Source organism: Vicugna pacos, chromosome X (assembly GCF_048564905.1).
Source record: "Vicugna pacos chromosome X, VicPac4, whole genome shotgun sequence".
Classification (NCBI taxonomy): Eukaryota; Metazoa; Chordata; class Mammalia; order Artiodactyla; family Camelidae; genus Vicugna; species Vicugna pacos.
Window position 1 is genome coordinate 65,319,096 of NC_133023.1, and position 24,505 is coordinate 65,343,600.

The 24,505-nt window shown below is 34.8% G+C and overlaps 1 protein-coding gene across 1 annotated transcript in view; it reads right to left on the bottom strand.

Annotated features, from left to right (window-relative positions):
- The window catches only part of CHM (CHM Rab escort protein), a 152,039-nt gene that overhangs the window by 86,426 nt on the left and 41,108 nt on the right, over positions 1-24,505 (bottom strand). Inside the window, exons 3-5 of the mRNA XM_006217755.4 lie at positions 15,690-15,762; positions 12,283-12,407; positions 225-612 (exon numbers count right to left, since the gene is read on the bottom strand). Of these exons, the coding sequence (XP_006217817.1) occupies positions 225-612; positions 12,283-12,407; positions 15,690-15,762 (586 nt within the window). The remainder of the gene's footprint in view (positions 1-224; positions 613-12,282; positions 12,408-15,689; positions 15,763-24,505) is intronic.

A 24,505-nucleotide genomic window follows, 5' to 3' on the forward strand; every position in this document is an offset into this window, starting at 1 on the left:
ATCTTTGTGATACAGTACTGAGCATTTTTACTGTATTTTTAACCTATGTATAAAGAATGTTTTGATTGAACTATAAACTTCAGATACTGTCCCTTTATAAAAGAAATGCTCTACATTTCAGAGAATACAATTATGAAAACTGGGCTTGATGGACCCAGATGCTATCTTCAACCAATTAAAAATGAGTCCTGTTCTACGAGACGATGGGTCAAACTGGGACTTACCTTTGATACCAAATCGATATTAAATCTCCTGCCTTCTTTAATGATTTGCGAGTAAGTAATCCTATTTTTCTTTGGTTGCTCAGTGGTGTCTTCTGCAGTAGGCACATTTTCCCTTGTTTCCTCTTCTGAAGTTGACAACACACAAGTTTTCTCATCACAAGGGTTTTCTTTCTCCCCTGCTGCTTCAACATCATTTACTTCTCGGGCACTCTCTGGATCGCTGCTTGGAGTTGGTTCTGTGGGCATTTCACAGCTCACAGTGCTTAATGACTCATCCGCTATATGCAGGCAGGCAGGATCTGCAGCTTCTGTGGAGTTCACAGATGTCACAGTAGCGTGATTTTTCTGCAATGCACCAGCTTCTTCGACATCTTCATGCAAATCCTGACTAATGAGAAAGTATAATAACAATCAACACCAGGCTTTTGGGAATTGTAGGTGGCTACATTTTTCTAGTATCTTAACTTTCAATGGCAATTTTAATTTCTTTACCTCATTGATGTTATCACACTCAATGTATGTTCTGCTTTCTGTGACCCACACGTTAAACATTCATCTGTCAAGGTTTCAATACCATATGGAACATGATTTAAGATTTGAAAAATACACAAAAAAGATTTCAGGGTTTGGCAGACCACGTCACGTGTTTATTTTTGAGAATGTAAGGCAGACAGGGAATTATATTTTAGAAACAAATCAACACAATGCTTACAAGTACATCCTTCAGAATAAACAGATCGAGGTTCAAACCCTGACCCTACGACTAGATAACTCTGTGATTGTAGACAAGTTGTTTATCCTCTGTGACCCAAATCACCCATCTGTAACACAGAGGTAAAACCACCTACCTCTCAAGGTTGTTTTGAATGTTAAATGGGGATTAAATGCAAAGAACCTGGCATAGTGCCTGACATACAGTAAACCCTCAACAATGGTAATTATCAAAGATTATTATTATTAGTGGTGTGACAGAGCTAGAAAAAACTATCATTAAAGTTTAAGTTGGTTTATCACAATGTGGTATCTAAAGGGATCTTTCTGACTTCTTTCTGGCTTTTTTTTTGTTTTAGTATCAGTGTCCATTACTTTCCCGGAATCCCCACTTCCAAAGTTACTACTAGAGTTAACATTCTCAGTCCATTATTGCCTTGACTGATACAATAGGCTCCCATCCAGTGTACCTGCATTTTGTATTTCTCCATGATGTTTTATCCTCCACAGAACCTACATTTTCATTGAGTGCCCTACTGCTCAACACAAAATTCCTTGTACATGGATAAGCCTTGGGAAGTAAACATCTGCTAACTAATAGCTCAAGAACCAACAGCAGTTCCTCCTCTTATTAAACCTCAACCCTACCCCATAAAATCTTCCTCTTCCAGTCTCTAAACCAAATTACTTTCTCTATCTACTATCTTCTGTTGTCATCTCTCCTACTTTCCCACATGGCATCTCTAACTCCTAATTTATCAATTCAAATATCTATATTTGGCCCATATTACTTGTTTCTTCTGGGTTATTCTTCCCACTTCCCATAATATCACAATTCCCTCATCCCCAAACATAAGCAAATACTTCAACGACCTCTCCATTTTAAGAAAAAGTTTAAATTTCACTTTCAAGAAGTCTGCCTTAACCCAACCACATCCATCATTCTGTTACTCAATGCCCCCACCATACAGTCACGCAGTTTACCTTGCATTTATCAGTTCCTTTTTAGTCCTTTGGTTGTCCTGTATATATTTTATCTTCATCTAGACTTTCATTCCCTTGAGAGGAGAGCCTGAAATCTTTTCTTGTGTGCCCCTCACAATACCTCCTGCACTGCTCTACAGATGAGGTATCTAACAAATGTTTGATGAATAAATGGTTTATACAAGCAAAGGATGGAGATATAAATATATAAATATATATTTACATAAAAATTTATAAACATATACTTAAACCTGAAACAAACATTTGTAGAAAACACAAAAAATCAGGCCAGGAAAAAAAACAATAAATTACTTAAGATTTTAATTTAATCAAAAGGCTGGGTGCAGTGAAAAAATGTGCCTTGTTAAAATGAACCCAATGAACACTACAATAAGAAAGGGTAAAATCTAACCAAAACATATTTTATAAATTTATGAAGATGACTATAAAAAAACTTATTTTAAGTGTCAAGAAATCAAATACTATTCTACTTTTTGTTATAATCTAGCAAAGTTCAACTAAATTTAATGAAAAACAGTGGTATTAATGTCAAAAGAATAATTTTCAGATCTAGGAAAATTACTATGTAGTGGGGAAAGTTTTAATCCTGGATGCAACACATAGCAGACATTAGGCAAGTCACTTAACCTCTCAGATTTCCCCATCTATGAAATGGAGATCATTCCATCTGCCTTAACTTTCATGAGACTGTTGTAAGATAAATGAGTTAACATATATAAAGACTATTTTATAAACTCTAAAAGGTTAATCAAACATAAGATACTGTTAAATTTCCCACAGGTCAACTGCAATGCAAAACACATGTCCTTAGGTTTTCTGAGATCACATATTGAAAGCTCTCTGGCTACATAACCATGTAACAGCATCATTGCCTTTAAGAGACATTAAAAATAAGGAGCAGTAACATGATATATGATTTATGTATTTTCCACAGAATTGCTCACACTTGCTTTACATTCACTTTCATTATTTTGAAAACCAGTAAACCAAAGTGTGTTCCATGAGGGATCTAAGGTGACAACTGTCAGCAAAAAGTTCCATGCTGAGAGACTAAACTTGGAAATGACAGGCTATTTAATTATACTTTACAGATAAGACAGAATATGGCAACTTCTCTTTTTATAGCTCATGATGATGACCCCTGGGAAACAGCACAGCAACTGATCTGGTCAGTATCTCTCCATGACATTCTGAGAAAGGGGGATTTCTAGAGTGAATGAAATGCATTAACCAGTACTGGACAGTCTGGAAAATATAAGTCAGAATACTTTGGCATAAGCTTACAAAAGGAAATTATTCTTTGTGAATTTGTTCTACATCCATAAGCTATTAAGTTTTACTATTCACAACATCATAATTTGGTGAAATTCTTAGCACTACAAGCAAACATATGCAATAAAAACACAGTAGTGTCCCTACTTTCCATTAACAACCACTGCAATATTTTTGGAGTTCTGCCAAAGTTGAATACTTAACTAGAAGTTATAAAGACACCAGAAAACTCCCAAACTCCACTTAATTTCTCAGTAAGCAAAATTCTGTTCATCAAAAAGGACTTAACTTCCCTCAAATTTAAATCTTTCTACTGTGGTTAAAAAAACACAACATTTTCTTTCAAAAGATAATTCAACCTTTGAAGTACACTTCAGAATGAAATAACTCAATTTTATTAATTTTAAAGTATTTGAAAAGTATAAAAACACATTTGTCAGTTGCAAGTGAATGTGACTGAATTATAAGCTCTCAAAGGAACCTTTGAGTTCTAAAATGCTACTATGAATCTAACATATTATAAGGGGGAAAAATCTGCATAATTAGTTCTTATTAAAATTTTCAATATGAAAACAGATTTACAAATGAAATCTAGTGTCATTTATATCACTAATTTGAATTTCAAAGGACACTTACAATACATTATAACAATATTCTGAGATAATTTTACCTACCACAACTGCTTTGCTGAATGCATTTTTTACCATTTGCCACAATCTATACATAACTCTGAGAATTTGGGGGTACAAATTCTGATATTATCTAGTACTGCTTATCAATTAATGGTAGTAACAAGAGAATACCTCAAAGTGAATGTGTCTTATTAGTGCCTTGTAACAGTCACCTTTTTCGATAAGTCAAATGAAAAATTGCCAACCAGCTGGTTAATTTATTTAGCACAGGTGTTCACTGTTTATTTTTCAGTCATTTGCACTTTTTCCCTCCAGTATAGCTTGTTGCAGAAATGGGATTCTTTTACTTTGATGTACGCACTTTGTTCTAAGGCTGTTCATTCATTTCTGACTTGCACAGTGTATGTTATACTGCTACCCAGCTGTTTATTCCTGCAAATAAACGTTTAATGGTTACTCATAAGAGTTACAAAAATCAGACCATCCAAAAGTTGTTGTTCCGGAAAACAGCAATATAAAGAAAAAAACTACTGTAATCAATTTTGAATTGCTGCAATATAATATATTTGTAGCTGTATTTCCTTATTTGTTACCAGCTTAAAATGTTCACACACTGTAGAATATAGCTAAAATATATAGCTAAAATATCGACCTCTTGTCACATTTCTCTAAGAACAAAACTTCCTAAGGTAATGTACAACAGGTACTGTTGGCTACCTACTCAAACATCATCCTTGTCCTCCTTGTCACAAGAGCTGCAATTTTGCTCCAATATCAGGCAGAAGGTGCCCAGAACTAGGGCATGGGGCATAGCTGATCAAAACCAATTACGGCAATTTTACTGCTCTTTGCTAGTGATTGATTTAGGAGTGAGGAGTTTACTTAGTTTTAGCCAATGAGACAAGGGGAGAGCCTGCTGGGGGCTTCTGGGAAACACTCTCTGGTAAAGTAATAACAAAAAAGCACACACGTTAGAAAAAACTCTCTTTCTCCATTTCACATTTAGAGATTTTTGTTGTGTGACAACCTGTTCAGAATTGGGGCACCTACCTTATAACTCTGGACTGAAAGCTAAGAGAAATGCAGAGCAGCTACCCCAGAACACTGATGTGATTAAGATTCTCAATTAGCATATTCTGCAAGGACCAACCAAGCCACCCACCTGCCTACCCTCCCACCTACCATCCATCTACTTGTTTAAACCATTTTTAGTTGGGCACTGTGTCACTTGCAACCTAAAACCTACTTGTACACAGTGATGAACCAGAGTTTCCTCTAAATTATAAAACTTACAGGTGATTTTTCATTTTAAAAAATTTTGTATTTCTCTCTTATCAGTATTATTACATTTTTGCCCAAGAAGCTCATGTTATTGAGAAAATGTTTAAATTAAAATTTTAGAATCTAAAATAAATAAGCAGAATTTTAGACTATTACAATATCTTTACTTTGGTATCAGTCCACTAGAGAGTTGGTTCATTTGCAAATCTAAGAAGCATGTTTTTATACTGCTTTAACATTATCATGTCCAAAAAGGGAAACAATGTTCAGTACGATGTCAAAAGCAGGGGGAGAAGGGGAGCAAAAAAGGTGACAAGTTCTTGCCAATATTTTACAAAGATAAAAATCACTTCTTATTAAAGAAACTACATTATGCAATTAATAGGCAACAATCTTACCTAAGAGCTGTTTGAGTTTGTGCAAATTAAGTGTGAATTAAGGTATTGTGCCTTTTTCATAGCTTGTTGACTACTGAAGACCAGAAACAGTAGCTACTTTTATTCCCCCAATAAACTACAGAAACATCCTGTGGCGAATAAACTACAGTCACAACAAGTAAAGGATATGGGATTCATCCCTTGTCTTTCTGACAATGGGAGTTAGGCACTTAATTCCCCATTATAGATACGACTACTTTACAATACTATGTAAGTAATATTCTACTAAATTAAAAAAGCAAATGTATTTAAGGTGCTAGTTTTCACAAAGGAAAATATTTTAATCACTTGGTGGAATGGCTCCCTTGATGTGCCTACATGCATTTTATCTGATGCCTGAAATACAACATGATACAATGGAAACAGACAGATGTGTTCAAATCTGGGCTCTGCTGTCTCTGGCTCTCCCTGATTATAGCACAGATTGAATGAAAATTGAAAGAAATAAAATATGTAAAGCACCAGCTTATAGCAGTTGCCAAAAAGATAGTATCCAATAAATGCTAGTCCTTTTTAACTTCCCTTCCATAAGTCAACTGTACAATCACAAAACTTGTTTCAATGAAAAGCAATCTTGCTACAGCAAAAGTACTTCTGGTCCAAACTAGAAATTGTCTCACTTATTACAAGCAGCACACAGGGGAACAAAGCATGGATAAAACAAAACAATCTGGATAGTTTTTTACAGAATTTGTGATAACTGGACTTAAGCTATGATAACAAACTGATCACTACAATTTCTATTTTAATATTTAGCCTAGTTATGCAATAACCAAAAAGTACTAACTTAATGTTTAAAAGATCACGAAAACATTTCGATTGTACAGAACTATTTTTGAAAATAAGTAAAGTCAACAATGACAAAAGAAATAATGTGCTACCCTATACATTTACATTAAAATATGGTGTTACTGACTTGCCATGTATTTTGAGGTACTTTCCAAGCAGGGGTGACGGGTTTGCACTGATCTACTTGCATCCTTGCCTGGTCCTGCTTATAATCAGAGATTAATAAATCAAGAGGTTACTAGCCATGGCTATAATATTACTTGTGGCCAAGAGACAGGCACTATTCTTCCTTGATGAAATAACAAGTAACATATGTGAGAATCAAGTCATAGATTTGGGCCTAATAAACATCAGCTCTGTAAATAAGCTAACTCATCTGGTCTAAAATGGGAAGACAAGTCATTACATTTCAGCCTTCATATCATTATAAAGCTATCTTTACATGATATTTTGAAATTTACCGAAATGTTTAAAACAATATTTTATATACGTAGTGTACCAAGGATTGAGGTTTGACTTCTATTTGCTTGATGCAACTAAATACAGTAAACCCTTGGCATGAATGACCATTAAAGTGTAAGACTTTCGGGAATTTGTCATTTGCTCAGATTGTGGATTTGACTTGCATATGCTGAGAGAGCTGTGTAAAAGGCCAAGATTATCAGCAAGTGAGAGAACCTAAATGATTGCCCAGCATTAGCGTATAATTATAAGTCCTCAGGAAGTGATAATAACTTCCTTTATGAAAAAAGTACTCATTAAGTGAGCCTAAGGATACGTAGAAAATATAATTAACTTGTGCTATGTGGCTATGGACAGAAAACACATGACTCTCAATAGAAAACAGACTCTAAAAAAAGCCAATGGAAAGGAAGACATAAAATGGCTCCTCTTTACAGAAAACATGACTGTCTATGCAAAACTACCAGGGAATCCACAAAAAATTTTCAAGAACTAATAAGCAAGTTCAGCAAGATTTCAGGATACAAGATGAATGCATAAAAATCAATTATATTTTAATATACTAATAATGAACATGTGAAAACCAACATTCAAAAGGCAATACCACTTACAATTGCTCCAAAGAAAATTCAATACTTAGGTATAAAATTAACAAAATATGTACATAATTGGTATGCTGAAAATTACACAATTCTGTAGAAAGAAATCAAAGACAACCTCCCTTAACTGGAGTGACGTACCTTGTTGATGGATTAGAAGACTCAAAATAACGAAAATGTCAATTCTTCCCAAGTTATCTGTAGCTTTAATGTAATTCCTATCAAAATTCCAGCAAGATTTTCTAGACATAGACAAGCTTATTAAAATATTTCCATGGAAAGGCACAGATGCTAGAATAGCTAAAACAATCTTGAAAAAGAAGAATCAGTTTGGAGAAACCATTCTTACTGACATTAAACCCTACTAGATAGCTGTAGTAATCAAGACTGTGATGCTGACCTGGGAAAAGACATATAAATCAATGGAACAGAAAACAGAATCCAAAAATAGATCCATCCAAGTACTGCCAATTGATTATTGGCAAAGATGCAAACGTAATTTAATGGAGAAAAAACAGCCTTTTCAACAAATGGTACTAAAGCAACTGGATATTCTTAGGTCAAAAAAAAAAAAAGGAACATTGACCTAAATCTCACACCTTATACAAAAGTTAATTCAAAGTTAACCAGGGAATTAAATGTAAAACATAATACTCTAAAACATTTTTTTAAATAAGAGAAAATCTCTTGGCTTTACAGCTAGGACAAGAGTTATCAAATGTGATACCAAAAGCATAATCCACAAAAGAAAAAAACTGATGAATTGGCCCTCATCAAAATTTAAAATATTTGCTCTCCTAAATAATCCTGTGTAAAAAGGATAAAAGACAAGCTACAGACTGGGGGAAATATTTGTAAACCACATATCTAACAAAGAATACATTTAGAATATATAAAGAACTCTCAAAATGCCACAGGAAAAAAATCCATCCAATTAAAAAGTGAGCAAAAGACATGAACAGATATTTCACTGAAAAAGACATATGGATGCTAAATCAGAATATGAAAAGATGTTCGAAATTAGCCATCAGGGAAACACAAAGCCACAATGTGATTACCACTACACACCTATCAGATTGGCTAAACTAAAAAATTACACCACCAAATGATTGTGAGGATATGGAGAAACTGAATCACTCAGACATGTCTGGTGGGAATGTAAAACGGTACAGCTTCTTTGGAAAACTTTGTCAGTTTCTTCTAAAACTAGACATGCAATTACCATATGACCCAGCAACTGTACACTTGGACCTTTATTCCAGAGAAATGAAAATTGATGTTCACTCAAAATCCTGTAAGCCAATGTTTATAACATTTTCAGTTGTAACAGACAAAAATGGAAACAGTCTAGATGTTCTTCAATGGGTGAGTGATTAAAGAAACTAGTGCATCGCTCCCGTGGAATACTACTCATCAAAAAAAGGGATCAAACTATTGATGCATGCAACAACCTGGATGAATCTCCAGGTAACTACACTGAGCGAAAAAAGCCAACGGCAAAAGGTTACATACTGTACAGTTCCATTTACATAACGGTCTCAAAATGACAAAATTAGAGAGCTGGAAAACAGATTAGTGGTTGCCAGGAGTTAGGGACTTGGGGAAGGGTAGGAAGGAGATGAGGTGAGGTTATAAAATGGCAACAAGAGGGATCCTTGTGGTGATTGAACTGTTCTGTTCTCTAAGTTGACTGGGGTGATGGTTACATGAACCCACATGTGTTAAAATTGTACAGAACTAAACAGACACATGTGCGCACATGCACCCTATGTCCACAAAATGTAACATTAACATCAATAACACATATGTAAAAAAAAGCAGTAATAACAAAAAGCCTGTACCATATTTTACATTTACAAAAGGGGATTTACAAAGAATTTTGTGATGCATCCCACAAGAATGTCAAGGATCTACTAGACAGTGATATCCTTACTCAGGGAGAAAAAGAGGGAATTTTCTAGAAAACCAAAACTAGTCTCTCAAAATGATGACATCTTCATTCTAATCATTTTTAATACTCATGTTTCTAAAATGTATTTCAAATCCCCCCACCTTTTCAAGTGGAATAGAGAGAACATAATTGAATTTTTGCCTGAAGACACCGGGATATAATTATGGTCATCAGTTGTTTCACTGTGCTATAAAACAATGATGTCCTTGAGGGATCCTGATACAAAAGGCCATTAGCCCCTACACAAAAAAGGCCCAAAGACTGCTCTCAGCTTACTGATTCTGTCTACTCTTCCTCTGTTAGTCTATCAACTAACTCCTAAAATAGCAGCATGGTAGACCCCAGGGGGACTTTTGAGATCACCTAGTCCAAACCACTCATGTTTTGCTAACAGTAAAACAGAGGCCCAGAGAGGGGATGTCTTTTGCTCAGTATCACACAGTCAGTTGAATCATAAAGGCAGGACTGTAACCCTGGTCTCTGCGTGGTCCTCAATGTGCTTGCCTCTAGCAGATACCCGTTTCCTATCTGCTGCTTTAAACTACTATAGTAGAAAAACCAGAAAGTAGGGTTGTAAGAAATATGTATTCAACAGGTTTTTGATTTAAGTCTGTGGGTCCCGGGTGATGCTCTCTCATATAAAATAAATCTTTGTGGCAGCTATTTGGGCCTTAGCCCTTTTCACATAATTCCAAGTTTGTGGTCATGATCCAAAAGGTTAAGGACATCACAGTCTGGCTGGGGGCTAAGAAAGGCACTGTTATTCCTGTTTACTCATATCCACAGCACTTATTATAGACACGTGGATTTTCTGTATTTCCTCCACTGGACACTCTCAGGGCTCTTCCTGCTTACTATAGCATTAATAACCAGCTACCCTTTCCAAGTAAATACTTTCCAAGTATTCCAAGTAATAGCCAGCTCTTTCCAAATACAGAACATGATCCCAGTTCACCTCTTGTTGAAGAGGAATATAAAGCAGAGTTCTACTTCTCTGTTTTAAAACAAACCTTCCACCACCAATCTTAACATTATGAGAAGTTCCAAAAATGAAACTGAAGAGATCAGCAATGGAAAACAAGATGATTTCCTCTGCACTCAAAATGTGTCATTGTAGTCATTAGAAACCATAAATAACTGTCATGAAGAGTAATCAGAGGCCTTGAAATAGCAGAAGTACCTCTCAAAGGGCCTGCATGTGACTGCCACTATATTCTAGTCAAGTAGTATTCATGGACACACAAGAAAGTTACCAAACATTTATTCTTGGTTTCATCAAAGCATATGACTTTTCACTTGAGATCACCTTTTGTTATCAATCTGTCTACACTGGCTCTCTAAACAGTGTCAGAGAGTTCAACCATTTCATACTGAACACCATTTAGAATTATGTAAATTTCAATCTCTATCTGACTTTTCAAAGGTTGTCCTTTTGCAGAAAATCATAGAAAATTAACTATGTATTTATGGGAGAAAATGCTAGTTACCTGACAGGTATGAATATAGGTTAAGAAATCAACCACAAATTCCCCAACTTTTCACAGGTTCAGGTCACGCTTACCACTGTGCCACAAGGATATGTCTGACAGAGCACATCCTGAAGAATCTCTAGTGTCTTGGATTTAAAGTTTTAATTACTATTAAAAAACTGACAGTCTGATGTTGTAAATCCCTCAACTCTGTAACTACTTGAATAATTTCTCTGAACTACATGACTGCATGATTGCTACCTTTCAGCCTATCCACCATATCATCTGAAAAAATAAACTATTCCAATTGTTTTAAAACAATGAATTCTTTCACTCAGAAGGAGACTCTGACAACATTCTTACTTCCCAGTGTTCTCTCCTAACCTACAAAAATATGTCCTCAAGTGTTATGGCCACTCAGTTTGATTTTTTAAATTCAAAATTATAATTTTCCATTTTGCTGTACTTACTATTATCTAAGAAGAGTTAAGAAGAACACTGGACTAGGACTAAAAAGCCCTGGGCTTTAATTTTGGACTCCACCACTATCCAGCTTAGGTATGGCCCTGACATTTATCTAGCCATGTGACTTTCAACAAATTAATCTCTTTGAGCTCCACTGAGGATTCTGCAAAAAATCTAACTAATTCTATTTGCTCTATCCTAGCACAAAACTATTGTAAGGCTCAAATAAGATAATGTACTTAAAAAATCTTGGTAAATTAAAAGTCACCAATGTTAAGACACTAACTAAACAGAAAACTGAAAGTTATATTTTATTTTTTCTTTCAATTTTATTGATATAATTGACAGCACTAAGTTTAAGCTTTACAGCATAACGATCTGATTTACGTATGTCATGAAGTGATTATCATAATAAGTTTAGTGAACATTCATGATTCTTTTATAGATACAAAATTAAAGGAATAGAAAAAATATTTACTCTAACAACTTTCATATATAACACAGAGATGTGTTACTTAAAGGTATCAGGTTATACATTACATCCCTGGCACTTATTTATTTTATAACTGCAAGTTTGTATCTTTTGACTGTTTTCATCCAATCCTCCCCCCTCCCAATCCCCCACACCCCACCTCTGGTAACCACAAATCTGATCTCTTTTCTATGAGTCTGTTTGTTTGTTTGTTTGTTTGTTTGTTTTTGAAGTTTGTGACAATATTGATGGACCTAGAAGGTATTATGCTAAATGAAATAAGTCAGGTAAAGACAAATACTATATGATTTCATTTATATGTGGAATCCAAAAAAATAACACAAATGAACAAACATAACAAAATTGAAAGTCACATTTTTAAAAACGCAAACCAGCATATCAAGTAGACTTATAGCAACCAATGCCATATAAATCCTCACAGTTGGCTTCTTCTGAAGATGTGTGAATAAGAAGTCATTAACTTAGCTTATCCTAAATAAATATTTTTCATACCTGGCATAACAGAACACTTCCACATGTTGAATGGTTTTGTCCTTTTTGCTAAGAGCAATGGCTTCTTCGTTTTCAAGGATCTTCTCTTGCCATGCTGGGCATTCATTCACAATGTCACTGTTTTCCTAAACAAAATACATATGAGAATTTTAATTAAGTTGGGTAATCTGAACTTCTACTTCTCTGAGAAAATTTATACCTTTCTAAATTTATGCTTTTCCTTGCATCCCATCAAAACTCAAAAAAAGGACATCACTTCAGGGTCACTGAAGCAACTCCAGTGTGTATGCCAACTTCAAAGGAAGGAGAGGAAGACAAAGTGTAAAAATTTATCCTATCAAAACCTAGTTCTGGTTTATAGATTTCTATCAGGATATGTGACATTTTGATGCAGTCATTTGTTCATGGATCTTTTGATATTGCTTAAAAACCAGGACAATGAACCCTCCATCTGCTGAGACTCAAGCATATCTGATGCATATATTACTTTTTTTCTGCTTTTTTGGGGGGTGGGAGGATTAGGTTTGCTTATTCATTTATTTGTTTATTTATTTATTTTAATGGCAGTACTGGGGATTGAACCCAGGACCTTGTACATGCTAAGAATGCACTCTACCACTGAGTTATACCTTTCCCTCTTTACCTGTTAATAATAAAGTTTTTACCTTTGTTGCCAAAACAGCAGGCTCAAAATTACTTCATTCTACTTACTTTCAGCTCTCTGAAGGTTGGTCACTAGCCATGGCAAATTTTAATTATATGTAAAAGTATTTTTGAAAAGTGCTCAGCCCAAAAGAACTAAGGACTTTATAATAAACAACCTGAGTATTTTATATTCAAAAAGACAATAAAAAAGTATAACAAATCATGTCAACTCTCCCTAAGGATTGAAAGTGGACTTTTAAATTTTTCAATAATTCCTTTTTTTTATTGAGTTTTAGTCAGTTTACAACGTTGTGTCAAATTCCAGTGTAGAGCACAATTTTTCAGTTATACATGAACATACATACATTCATTGTCACATTCTTTTTCACTGTGAGCTACAAGATCTTGTATATATTTCCCTGTGCTATACAGTATAATCTTGTTTATCTGTTCTACATATGACTGTCAGTATCTACAAATTTTGAAATCCCAGTCTGTCCCCTCCCATCCCCATCCCCCCTTGGCAACCACAAGTTTGTATTCTATGTCTATGAGTCTGTTTCTGTTTTGTATTTATGTTCATTTTTTTTTTAGATTCCACATATGAGCGATCTCATATGGTATTTTTCTTTCTTTTTCTGGCTTACTTCACTTAGAATGACATTCTCCAAGGACATCCATGTTGCTGCAAATGATGTTATGTTGTCATTTTTTATGGCTAATTACACTTTATGGAGAAAATTATATGATATAATACTTGAATTCAGGGGATTTTTGAAGATGTCAAGATCTACTTTTGCCAAAGGTCAAGTATCAATTTTTAATCTGTTTGAACTTTTAGTGGGGAGGGTAAGGGCTCAGTGGTATAGCGCATGCTTAGCATGCACGAGGTCCTGGGTTCAATCCCCAGTGTCTCCATTAAAATTTTTTTTTTAAAATAATAAATGGTCTTAATATTTTGTTTAAAAAGTAATCTATCTGATACACATCTCTCAGAGAAAAACTCTTTTAAATGCATGATATATACTCAATGAACTACTGGTGAAAGATAACTTCAATATCCTTTAAGTAAATTCACCTCAGAAAATTTCTAAAGTTACAGATTTCATAAAGTAGAACCATAACCATTTTTAAAAGACTTCACTGTTCTGAATTTAACATTTTAAACTGAAGAAAAGTAGTGGCAGACAGCAATTATTATCAAGTGTAATTATTAGACGGCATTAAATATCTCAACATAAATAGAAGAGGAGGTGATGGACAGGAACTCTGAACATGTAGACATGGGGTTACCAGCCTGAAAAAAGAATTACAGACCAGGGACAGAGAGTGAAGGGAAAAAGCATACAGTGACAGAGTCAAGATCGTGGAGTAAAAGAAGCATTAAAATAAAAGAAACATCCACAAAAATATTTTTAGTTCAATAAATCTAACCCATTACCAAAATTTATTTTTTTTAAAACCCCTTCATTCACCAAAAGTTTCCATTCAGACAATTAGGGTATTTTTGTTGTTGTTCTGAGAATTCAGACTCAATTTTCTCATGGCAGTACTAAATATGCCTCAATATAAGGTGACTCTCACACATAATTCCGAAGCGTCAGGTTCAAAAAAGGGTTTCTGACCAACATAAACAGATGAATATTTAAGGCATACAGATAAAAAATAGTTAAATGAAACTATTTATAACATTTACTTTATTGATTTATACATAGTTTGGATTATTACATGAAATGCTACATTACAAGCATTGCTTGTTTCTCCACATTCTCATTTCATGCAACATTATTCAAACTGAATCTTCACTGCATCTTCAACATCAACATCTCTGTCATCACTTGAGGCACTTTTTGAGTCAACTATACTATTAAATCAATCAATATAACTACAAAGCTCAGTGTGGTCCTTGGTACATGGTAAATGCTCAAGTCGTGGCTGTATTATTCTTAGCTAACTGAATACAATTTTCTAGAGTATATCATCCTCCTTTCCCAAATGTCTAAACCTTTTTGAGATACAGCAGTTTCTGATTCCACATATGATGCTCTCAGTGGGAATTCCATTTCAAGTCATGTATACCATTTACAGAAAATAGGACAGTTTTTTTTAATAGCTCATAAAAATTGGTAAACTCCACGACATAACCAACTCCCCAGGTCAGTATGCTGTAAATGATCTCTAAAAAAACTTCTTGGTAATGACATCCAACAGTTGTTAGCAGTGAGATCCTACCCTTAGGAAAAAAATTACTAAATTTATATTAAATTTCTTTCCTTGCTTTTTGTTTTACTGATTCTGTCAGGTGACTTCTAGGAATATACAAAACCACCAATGACTGATGAGATCATCTCAAATTAATGTCCCTTCCCCAAATATTTGGTTTTTTCCCCAAAATATACTTAGTTAAAGGACAATTAGTAATACATGAGTTTTATAAGGACTGAAATATTTTATTCTGAAAGACTATTTTGCAGAAAAAAATCTTGCCTTATATTTGAGTGTACAGAGTAATCAGAAAATGGTATCAAATATGTACGATTTATTCTTCAGTCAACATATCTATTTATATTTAAAAAGTGCTGTGTTTTAGAAGCATCGGAAAAATATTAGCTGAAAGGTGACTGTACAATTTTTGCTAAATAAGTAAATAAAAATAAGTTACCCGTTTTATATTACAGATGAAACAGTATATTCTTCAATGCAGGGTTATTATGTTACACAAAATACAATCTAGTAGATTAAAAATCAGATACGAACTTTACCTGGTGTTCCTTTAGCCAGGACAACAGTCCTGAAAAGCTAAAACTGGCCCAGTTTCCTCCATAGTAGCTTCTTCTGTAACAATAAAAAGTAAGAGTAAAGAAGAGGGTATGAAAATCAAGAAAATGATCTTTATCCCATTTCAGTTTCAACATTGCTACCTCAGAGTTCAAAAAGCACACATAATAGGGCTGCTGAGATTAGAGGAGATAGTAGGAAAAAAAAATAAATAGAAGTGGGCCTTTCAGACCCCAAAGGTAACTTTTGGTTGTATAAGGAGTTTAAAAAAAAATCTTTTTGGCTTCCGTAGAGTTTTCTGCACTGCTCAAGGGCCACTAATCATGTGATTGTAAACAGCCTGATATGTTCACTGAGCAGGTAACATGAACAAATTTGACTCCTGGGTTAATAACAATGGCTGGGAAGAAAACCTTGGTATATCTCAAAGAAAGCCACTGGAAAAACTGCTAAGCTTTCCACAAGCAGTAAGTACCAACTGCTACAGTACCACCACCAAACCCATCTCACATGCCTAAATAAATAAATACATCTTGTGTATATATACAGACATAATTGGCTACTCTAGATCTAGTGGAAGGCCCTGTGCCATTCTTAGCCTTCAGGGTCAAAAATAAAAGTAGATCCTGGGATGCAGTTATTCACATCAGGACTTCAGTGATAAGTATAACAGGAACAATATTCCCACTGATAACTGTGTGAAATATGATTCTTCATTCCACAGTCCTGTGTAGATCACTCAGTTTTAGAGAACCCAGAGGTCTCCTAACTAGGATCAGGTAAACCTTGTAGACACTGGACTTCTGATTAACTTCTATAAGTAGCAGACTTTTGACAACCAGAACTCTCTAATTCTACACTACATATCGGGCTGCCACATCCTTAACAAAACTCATCACGTTTATTGATCCTTTGTACAATGAGCCCCAAAGTACACTCATTCCAACTAGAACATCAACTCTACTTCGGGGAGATTCTTGGTTTTGTTTCCATTTTCATTTTTGCTTCTCTGTATCTTTCTCTAATGAAGTAAAAATCTATATAAAATCTTTCTAACTCAGAGACATAGTAAACAAACTTATGGTTAACGGCGGGGAAAGAGGGTAGGAAGGGATAAATTGGGAGTTTGAGATTTGCAAATACTAGCTACTATATATAAAATAGATCAAAATAAATTTCTTCTGTATAGCACAGGGAACTATATTCAGTATTTTGTAGTAACCTATAATGAAAAATATGAAAACAAATATATGTATGTATATGTATGACAGAAACATTATGCTGTACATCAGAAATTGACATATTGTAACTGACTACACTTCAATTTAAAAACTTTAAAGATCTTTTTGAAATTAAAAACTAAAACCTTTAATATGATATCTAAAATTACACATCCATAATGCTACTAGATATCCTCTCAAAATGCTGATATTTTGCTCCTTAATCAACTGTTGACATGGGCGTTAAGAACATTCAGCTCTTAGGCTCAAGGATTTTACCAAAAATCACTGCTTTGCTCTAACAGAGAAAAATGGTTAAACACCTGTGAAAGTAGATGTACTAATATAGATCACTACTTTACTTATAATCTCACAGTTCCTCAGGGATAAGGCAAATTCGTACACTGTCCAGAATCTCTAGAGGGCTTTAAATTTTAGAAAGAATTTCAGCTATACTAACAATTCTAGATGTTGGAATCAAGGAAGCCTAGAAACTGATTCCTTGGATCAGAGACAACCATGGAAAAAGAAAGTGGGCGATAGCCAGTATGGAGGAGGAGGAGGGAAAAGAGAGGGATATTAGAATTAGTGTTTTCTCACAGCAGTGTATATACTCTCTTCTCCTTTGCCTGAGAATAATACACTTCTGCCATCCCTTCCCATCCTTTAAACATAACACTCAACAAAACTAAAAAAGATCCTGAGTGTTGAAAAAATAAAACAACCCTGAGGCTGTAATGAAAACCACTGCCTTTTTTTAATTAAAACCACTGTCTTTATATTTTTTGTTGAGATAGGCTTCTTTTAAGCCACCATAAGGTCCTATGTGAGAAGCTCTGACTAATGGGTGAAAGCTTCAAGACCTAAGTATATTTTAAAGTACATTTTTAATGGATATATCAATTATAAGTGAAAAATACACATCAGGAATCTGGCATCGGGTGTAGATGAAGGTTTCTCAGACAGGACATAGAAAGTAATAAAAACTACTGATAAATTAGAATTCATCAAAATGAAAAACATCTCCAGCAAATACATCATTAAAAAAAAACAAATGGGGCAGTATAGCTCAGTGGCAGAGCTCATGCTTAGCATGCATGAGGTCCTGGGTTCAATCCCCAGTACATCCACTTAAAAAAAAAATGAATGGGCTAGGCATTAACTACGAGAAATATTCACCAAACATATCTGACAAAGGACTGGTACCCAGGTTATATAAAGAACACTTCCAACTTTAATAATAAGACAAATATTCAAATTTTTCAAAATGAGCAAAGGGTTTGAATAGACGTTTCACAAAGGAAGACAGATGTGGTTAACAAGCACATGAAAAGGTACTCAGTGTTAATAGTCATTGGATAAGTACACATTAAAATAAGCATTAAAGTGGGGAGGGTAGAGCTCAGTGGTAAGAGTTTGTGCTTAGCATGCACGAGGTTCTGGGCTCAATCTCCAGTACCTCCATTAAAATAATTAAGTTAAATTAAATTAAAATTAAAAAATTAAATAAAATAAGCATTAAAAATGAACATAATGAGATACTGCTACACATACATCAGAATAGTTAAAATTTAAAAGACTGACAAGACCACATGTTGGTGTGGATGGCCAGAATGCTCATACATTTTGGTGGGAGTATAGAATGGTACAAAAACTTTGGAAAATTATCTGGCAGTTTCTTACAAAACTAAACATATACCTACCTTATGACCCAGTAATTACTTTCCTAGGTATTTACACATGAGGAAAGCGTGTGTTCACAACAGCACTATACAAGTTTTTTTGATAGCATTTTCATTCATTAATAGCTCTAAACTGGTAACAATTCAAATATCCACCAACTGGAGAATAGAAAAATAAGCTGTGGTATATCCATAGAATGGATATTGTTCACCAATGAAAAGGAAGAAATTGCTGGTACTTACAACACAGATGAATTTCAAAACCGTTATGCTAAGTGAAAGAAGCTTTATCCAAAAAGAGTATATTCTGCATGAGTCCATTTATGTGAAGTTCTAGAACAAACTAAATTAACTGATCTATGGTGAAAAATATCCTAAGAGTGGTTGCCTCTGAGAGTGGGAGTAAGGGCAGGACTTGACTTTAAAGGGTATGAGGAACTTTCTAGAGCAATGGCAATGTTATTTACCTTGAGAAGGTTCTTAGTTACACAGGTATATGCATTTGCAAAAGCTTATTAAATAGTACACTTAACATCTGTGCATTTTATTGAGTTTAATCTCAAAAAAACACTACAAATAAATTAACTCTAGTTAATGATATGTATGCTGAAGTGGTCCAGACTGAAGATACCAGATGTGTACAACTTACTTTGAAATGCATAAAACGCTAAGATGGAATGATGGATGGCTAGAAAAATGAATAAATGGATAGTTATGTAATAAAAGCTAATACAGCAAAATGTTAATGGTAGAATCTAGGTAACAGATATTCAGGTGTTCAGAGTGCAATTTTTTTCAACTTTTCTGTATGTCTGGAAATTATGATAAAATCTGAGAAAACCAAAAATAATCCAACATGAGTTTTCAAACACTGACCATGATGTGCCAATTTCCAATATATTTTCTGCTATTATTAAAAGGCTAAAAAAACTTGAAGAAAGGCCATCTTGTTGTTTCTTTCCATTATTAAATGACCTGAGGTCAGTTCATAGTCAAAATCTATTTTTCTCCCCTATACTTGGTCATATGGTTTTTGACAGACCTAATTGGTTCTAGTATTTTTCCATGCAGCTCCTATTTTCAACTTTTCCTGTCAATGTGCTCTTAACATCAGCATCTGGTGATCTCATCCAATTATGTATGTAAAAGGCGAAACATGGTTTTCATTACTGTGGTCTTTCTGACAAAAGAGGGTAACATACAATTATTAATAAACCCACTATAAGACCAAAGCAGACTTTGACTAAATTCATTTTGCTATTTTGTGTGGTTCTAAACATGGTCTATTATATCCTAAAGAGAAAGCCAAAGACTTTAGGTACCAAAATCAATATGACAAAGAGGAAAAATTAAAAAGTCAGTAACATTGTCATATACGCTCTAGAACATTACTGCCATAGAAATAGTAACAATTTAAGCCCACCAAATGTTTTCTGAAATTTTACCTTTAAAGACATAGCTTCAGAACTCTGATATTCAAATTCAATGTATAAAATGCTATTTCCACAGCCTTTAAAACTGTTTCTGTAAGGAATAACAAGGCTAGGTTACTACTGGTTTTGTTTTTAAAACCCAGAGATACAATTTATTTTAAGGACAAAGTGAGAACTTCCTGACTGAGAAAAGGGAATGGAACACTTTCTGCCAATTTTGTGTCACAAATGCCTTTGTACATCAAGTAAAGGAAAAAGCAGTTTATGATGAAGGATGATATTTATCTCTATTGCCAGGACCACTAGTTTTATATGATGCAAAAGACTTCCTTAAAATTAGAGTCTCTGTGAAACCAGAGAGTGAGCAAACCTAAAACTATTATCTGAAGCTCTCTCAAGTTTCATTATGGAAAAGTGGCCTATAATTTTCTGCTGGAACAGTAAAAATCACAAATGGACATTTCTTATTTTCAAAGATAGAAAAGCCCAATTATCACAGTCTGGCTCATTAGCATTGCGTGAAATGTTGACCTTAAATCTGTAGAAAACATGGCTTTAATCTTTCTAAAGTTCACTGAATTTATTCACAAAGCTTACTCAGAGTCTCACTAAGTTTTTCCAGACACCAAAAGGAAATAAGTTACACAACTGTCTCCATTAATACCAACCAATAAAACAACAGCAAAAATAGTATTAAAAGAGTAACAAGAGATTTCTCACCATTTACCATAGTGTTTAATGTTAAAGCAACATCACTATGCTTCATGTCTACTTACAGAAAAGAAATAAATTACAGATGGATATAAAGAAAGTTGAACTGTAAGAGAAGGCTAAGCGTTAAACCTATTAATGAGAGCCTATTAATTAAATCCTAACAATCTTTTTTCTTGTGCATCATAAATGACAAGTCAGTATTGAATATTCAGCAACAACCATAGTTACATGATGCTAAACTACATCCCGGATTGGGAACTAGCTTCTGTAAGCAAGTACAAAAACAATGACAAAAGACAGAGCTACTGACATTCAGGAGCATTCACCTGGGAATCATTTTAATTATTAAGAAAATGAGGAGTTGAAAATGTTTTCAGGCAGGTAGCAGATGGGGTCCAAGCTTGCTCAGTAGAAAAGAGAGGCAGCACAGCTCAAACTCCAGACTTTCCTATTCTACGGTCACTGCTCCTACAATTCCTTTTCCTGGGATCGTAGTAATGGCACCTTCCACTGACAGCATTTTTAATTTTCAAAATTCTTTTCATAACATTTTTCTCCTGGATTCTTCCAGCAATCTGGTGAGGCAGATCAGGTGTTAATTCACAGACAAGGACCCTGAGATGGGTCTATGTAAGGATTAAATCAGTTCGGGGTCATACAGCTAAAACTGGCAGGACTGCCTTTGAAACTAAGCTTTTACAAACCCTAATCCTGTCCACTGTAACATAAACAATCCCAAACTTCTAAACCGGCTCACATCATTTAGGCCACAGGATATTATAATGGTAGCTGTGGGTTCAATAAAGCCAAACACAGCGATACCAAATAGCACACCTGGACCTCAATACTAAATTCACCTTTTCCAAAATAGGCAAAATAAAATTGTCAATCCTGGCAATAACATGGGTGTTAATAGGTATTCCAAGAAAAAAACAGTTTCAATGACAAAATAAATTTGGAAAATGCTTGATTTAAAGGAGTTAAGCCACCAAAAAAAAAAAAGTGGTTTATGGATGGCAGAGCTTCTCAGCACCATTAAATATGTTAATGTCTGTTCTTTCCAAGAAGGAATAAATTCGGTAAACCAATGAGCATTTTTCTTTGAAGCAGCATTTGGTTCATCAGAACATATTCTGAGAAATGTCGACTTAATTCATGTGAAGGGGAAGAAGAAAATTGGGATACTATAAATGTTGAGCTTGTCATTTTCCGTATGTCATTTAATCTTCACATGAATCCTGAGAGATTGGTGCTATAATTATCCCCATTTTAAAATTAGGGGAAAAAAACCCAACCATGAAGTTGAGTGTCTTGTTTTAACTCACAAAGCTAGGAAATGGCAAAGCCCATACTTAATTAAGTCCAAGACATATCAGGCCCCAAACTCTATGCTCTTTCCACTATAACACAGTCTGCTATAGTCTACAAGATTGAGATATTTAAAGTTATAAATATAAGCATATAATACAAATCTTGGAATCTGACTTACTATAAGTAAAGGCAATGGCATCTACTTAGATGGAATGAAGTCTAATTTTTTTTAAATTCTTATTTTTTATTGAAGTGTAGTCAATTTACAAGATTAGTTTCAGGTGTATAGCAAAGCAATTCAGTTATACATATACATACATTTATAATGAAAATGAATATATGTACATGTATGACTGAAACATTATGCTGTACACCAGAAATCAACACAGCATTGTAAACTGACTATACTTCAATTAAAAAAAGTGCCCCCCACTAAAAAACAGATAAACAACAATGAAGTCTAATTTTTATTCCACTTTTCCAATCCATCCAGATAATGAACATGGGATAATAAATTCAAGACTACATCTACTCTAATGCCAAACCTGGAGGGACTATTCATTTCTAGGACCTAAAATACAGCCAATCTTTTGCATAACCATATTTAACATGCACAAATATCTTTGGGCATATGATAAGAGTAGGAAAATAATAGTGTGGCATGTCTACCAGTATCAATCTGCTGGCTATACACTATGCTCATTACAAGAGGCTCTATTCCATTTAAATTTGGTTGTAGTACTACAAAGAAACATGACATGTTTCTATCTTCCTGGCTGACAAATAATAGAACAGGCGAAGCAATATATTGGACTTATCCCTACACAAATTCTCATTTTAAAAAGCTCCACATACTTGATACACAAAAAAGTCAAGCTCCTTTCATCATACCCTCATTCTAAGATCAAGGAAGGTCGGCCTCCTTGGTTGAGTATGCAGATGCAATTCTAATGTTAGAGAGGAAGACCAAATCCTTACTCGGTTTTAAGAGTCCTATAAAGCTATAGGAAGCTGCTCTGGCAATCAGCTCAGTCTCTCAGAAAGAAATACAAGGCTGTGCTCCCAGTCGTCAGAGCTGGAGAAAAGACCTTGTTATGTTTAGTTATTCATCATTCCACACTCATCTATCCATTCAAATCCATTTTTAGACAATCAAGCCAGGTAGATGAGTAGGTAATATACAAAGGTTGCCCTCAATTCTTGTTTTCCTCTGTGGATCTCATCTATTCCTACTGACTCAATTACCACTTCTCTAACACTAACTCACAAATCACCATCTCCAATCTGGGCTCCTCAGGGGATCTCCAGACTCAGCTATTTCTGCCCTGAAATCACGTATCATGAGTCATTAGCTTATTGGATATCTCCCTTCACTAAATATCCCAGATTAACTTTAACTGCTACATGTCTAGAAGAAAAATTCATTATCTGTTCCCCACCCCCAACTTGGTTTTCCTGTTGGTTTCCCCATTTCAATAAATGCCAACACCATTATTGTAGCTGCCGATGCTAGGAAACCTTGAACTCGCTCATCATTCCTTCCTCATGTGTCAACTCTGGTTAATTTCACAAACCCCATCTATCCTAGCCATCCTTACCACTGCTGCCTTATTTCAGGCCCTATTTCTTATTCTGTTTATTCATTAGCCTCCTCAAAGGATTCCCTGCCTCTAGTTTCCTCCCTTCCAACCCAACCTCCACATTACCACCACTGTGATCAGGTCTTGGCAGACCACATTATACCATTCCCTGGCATAAAGATGCTAAATGGCTCACTGATGCCTCTAGAGTTGAGTCCAAAATCCTTAGCATTGCTACAAGACCCTTCAAAACTTACTTCCAACTTACCTCTCTAGCTTTACTTCTGGACATCACTCTTCTCTGCCATGCATCCAATGCACCAGCCACAACCACACTGTCAACACTGCCTGAATGAGTCAAGTGACCAGACGTCTCTCTGCTTTTATTAATACTATGCCCTATACTCAATGCTATTCCATCACAAAACTAATAGTAGAATTAGTCAAACCAGTCAGAACTACACAAATCCAGTATCCTCTGTGAAGCCTTCAGCTCTCCAACATCACAGAACTGATCTCTGTGCTTCGAGAGCTCTGCACATATTTCTGTAAGAGCTCTGTCATACTGTCTTGTAATTAGACTGCATGAGTGTCTCCTCTGACTAGACTAGGAGAAACTTAAGGGCAAGGATAGCACTTTGGTCATATGGGAACCCTTAATACATGGTAATAATTGTTAACTAAGAGGATTAAATGTACTGCTATTAATCAAGCCTTCAGGATCTGATGGACCTGGGTTTGAATCCCAGCTGTGCCTCTTACTAGCTCTATGACCTCTGCCAATAACCTTACAGAGGTTACTCTTTAAAGTCTCAATTTGTCCTTAAAATTGGAATGAAAGTACTTAAAGCAACGCCTAG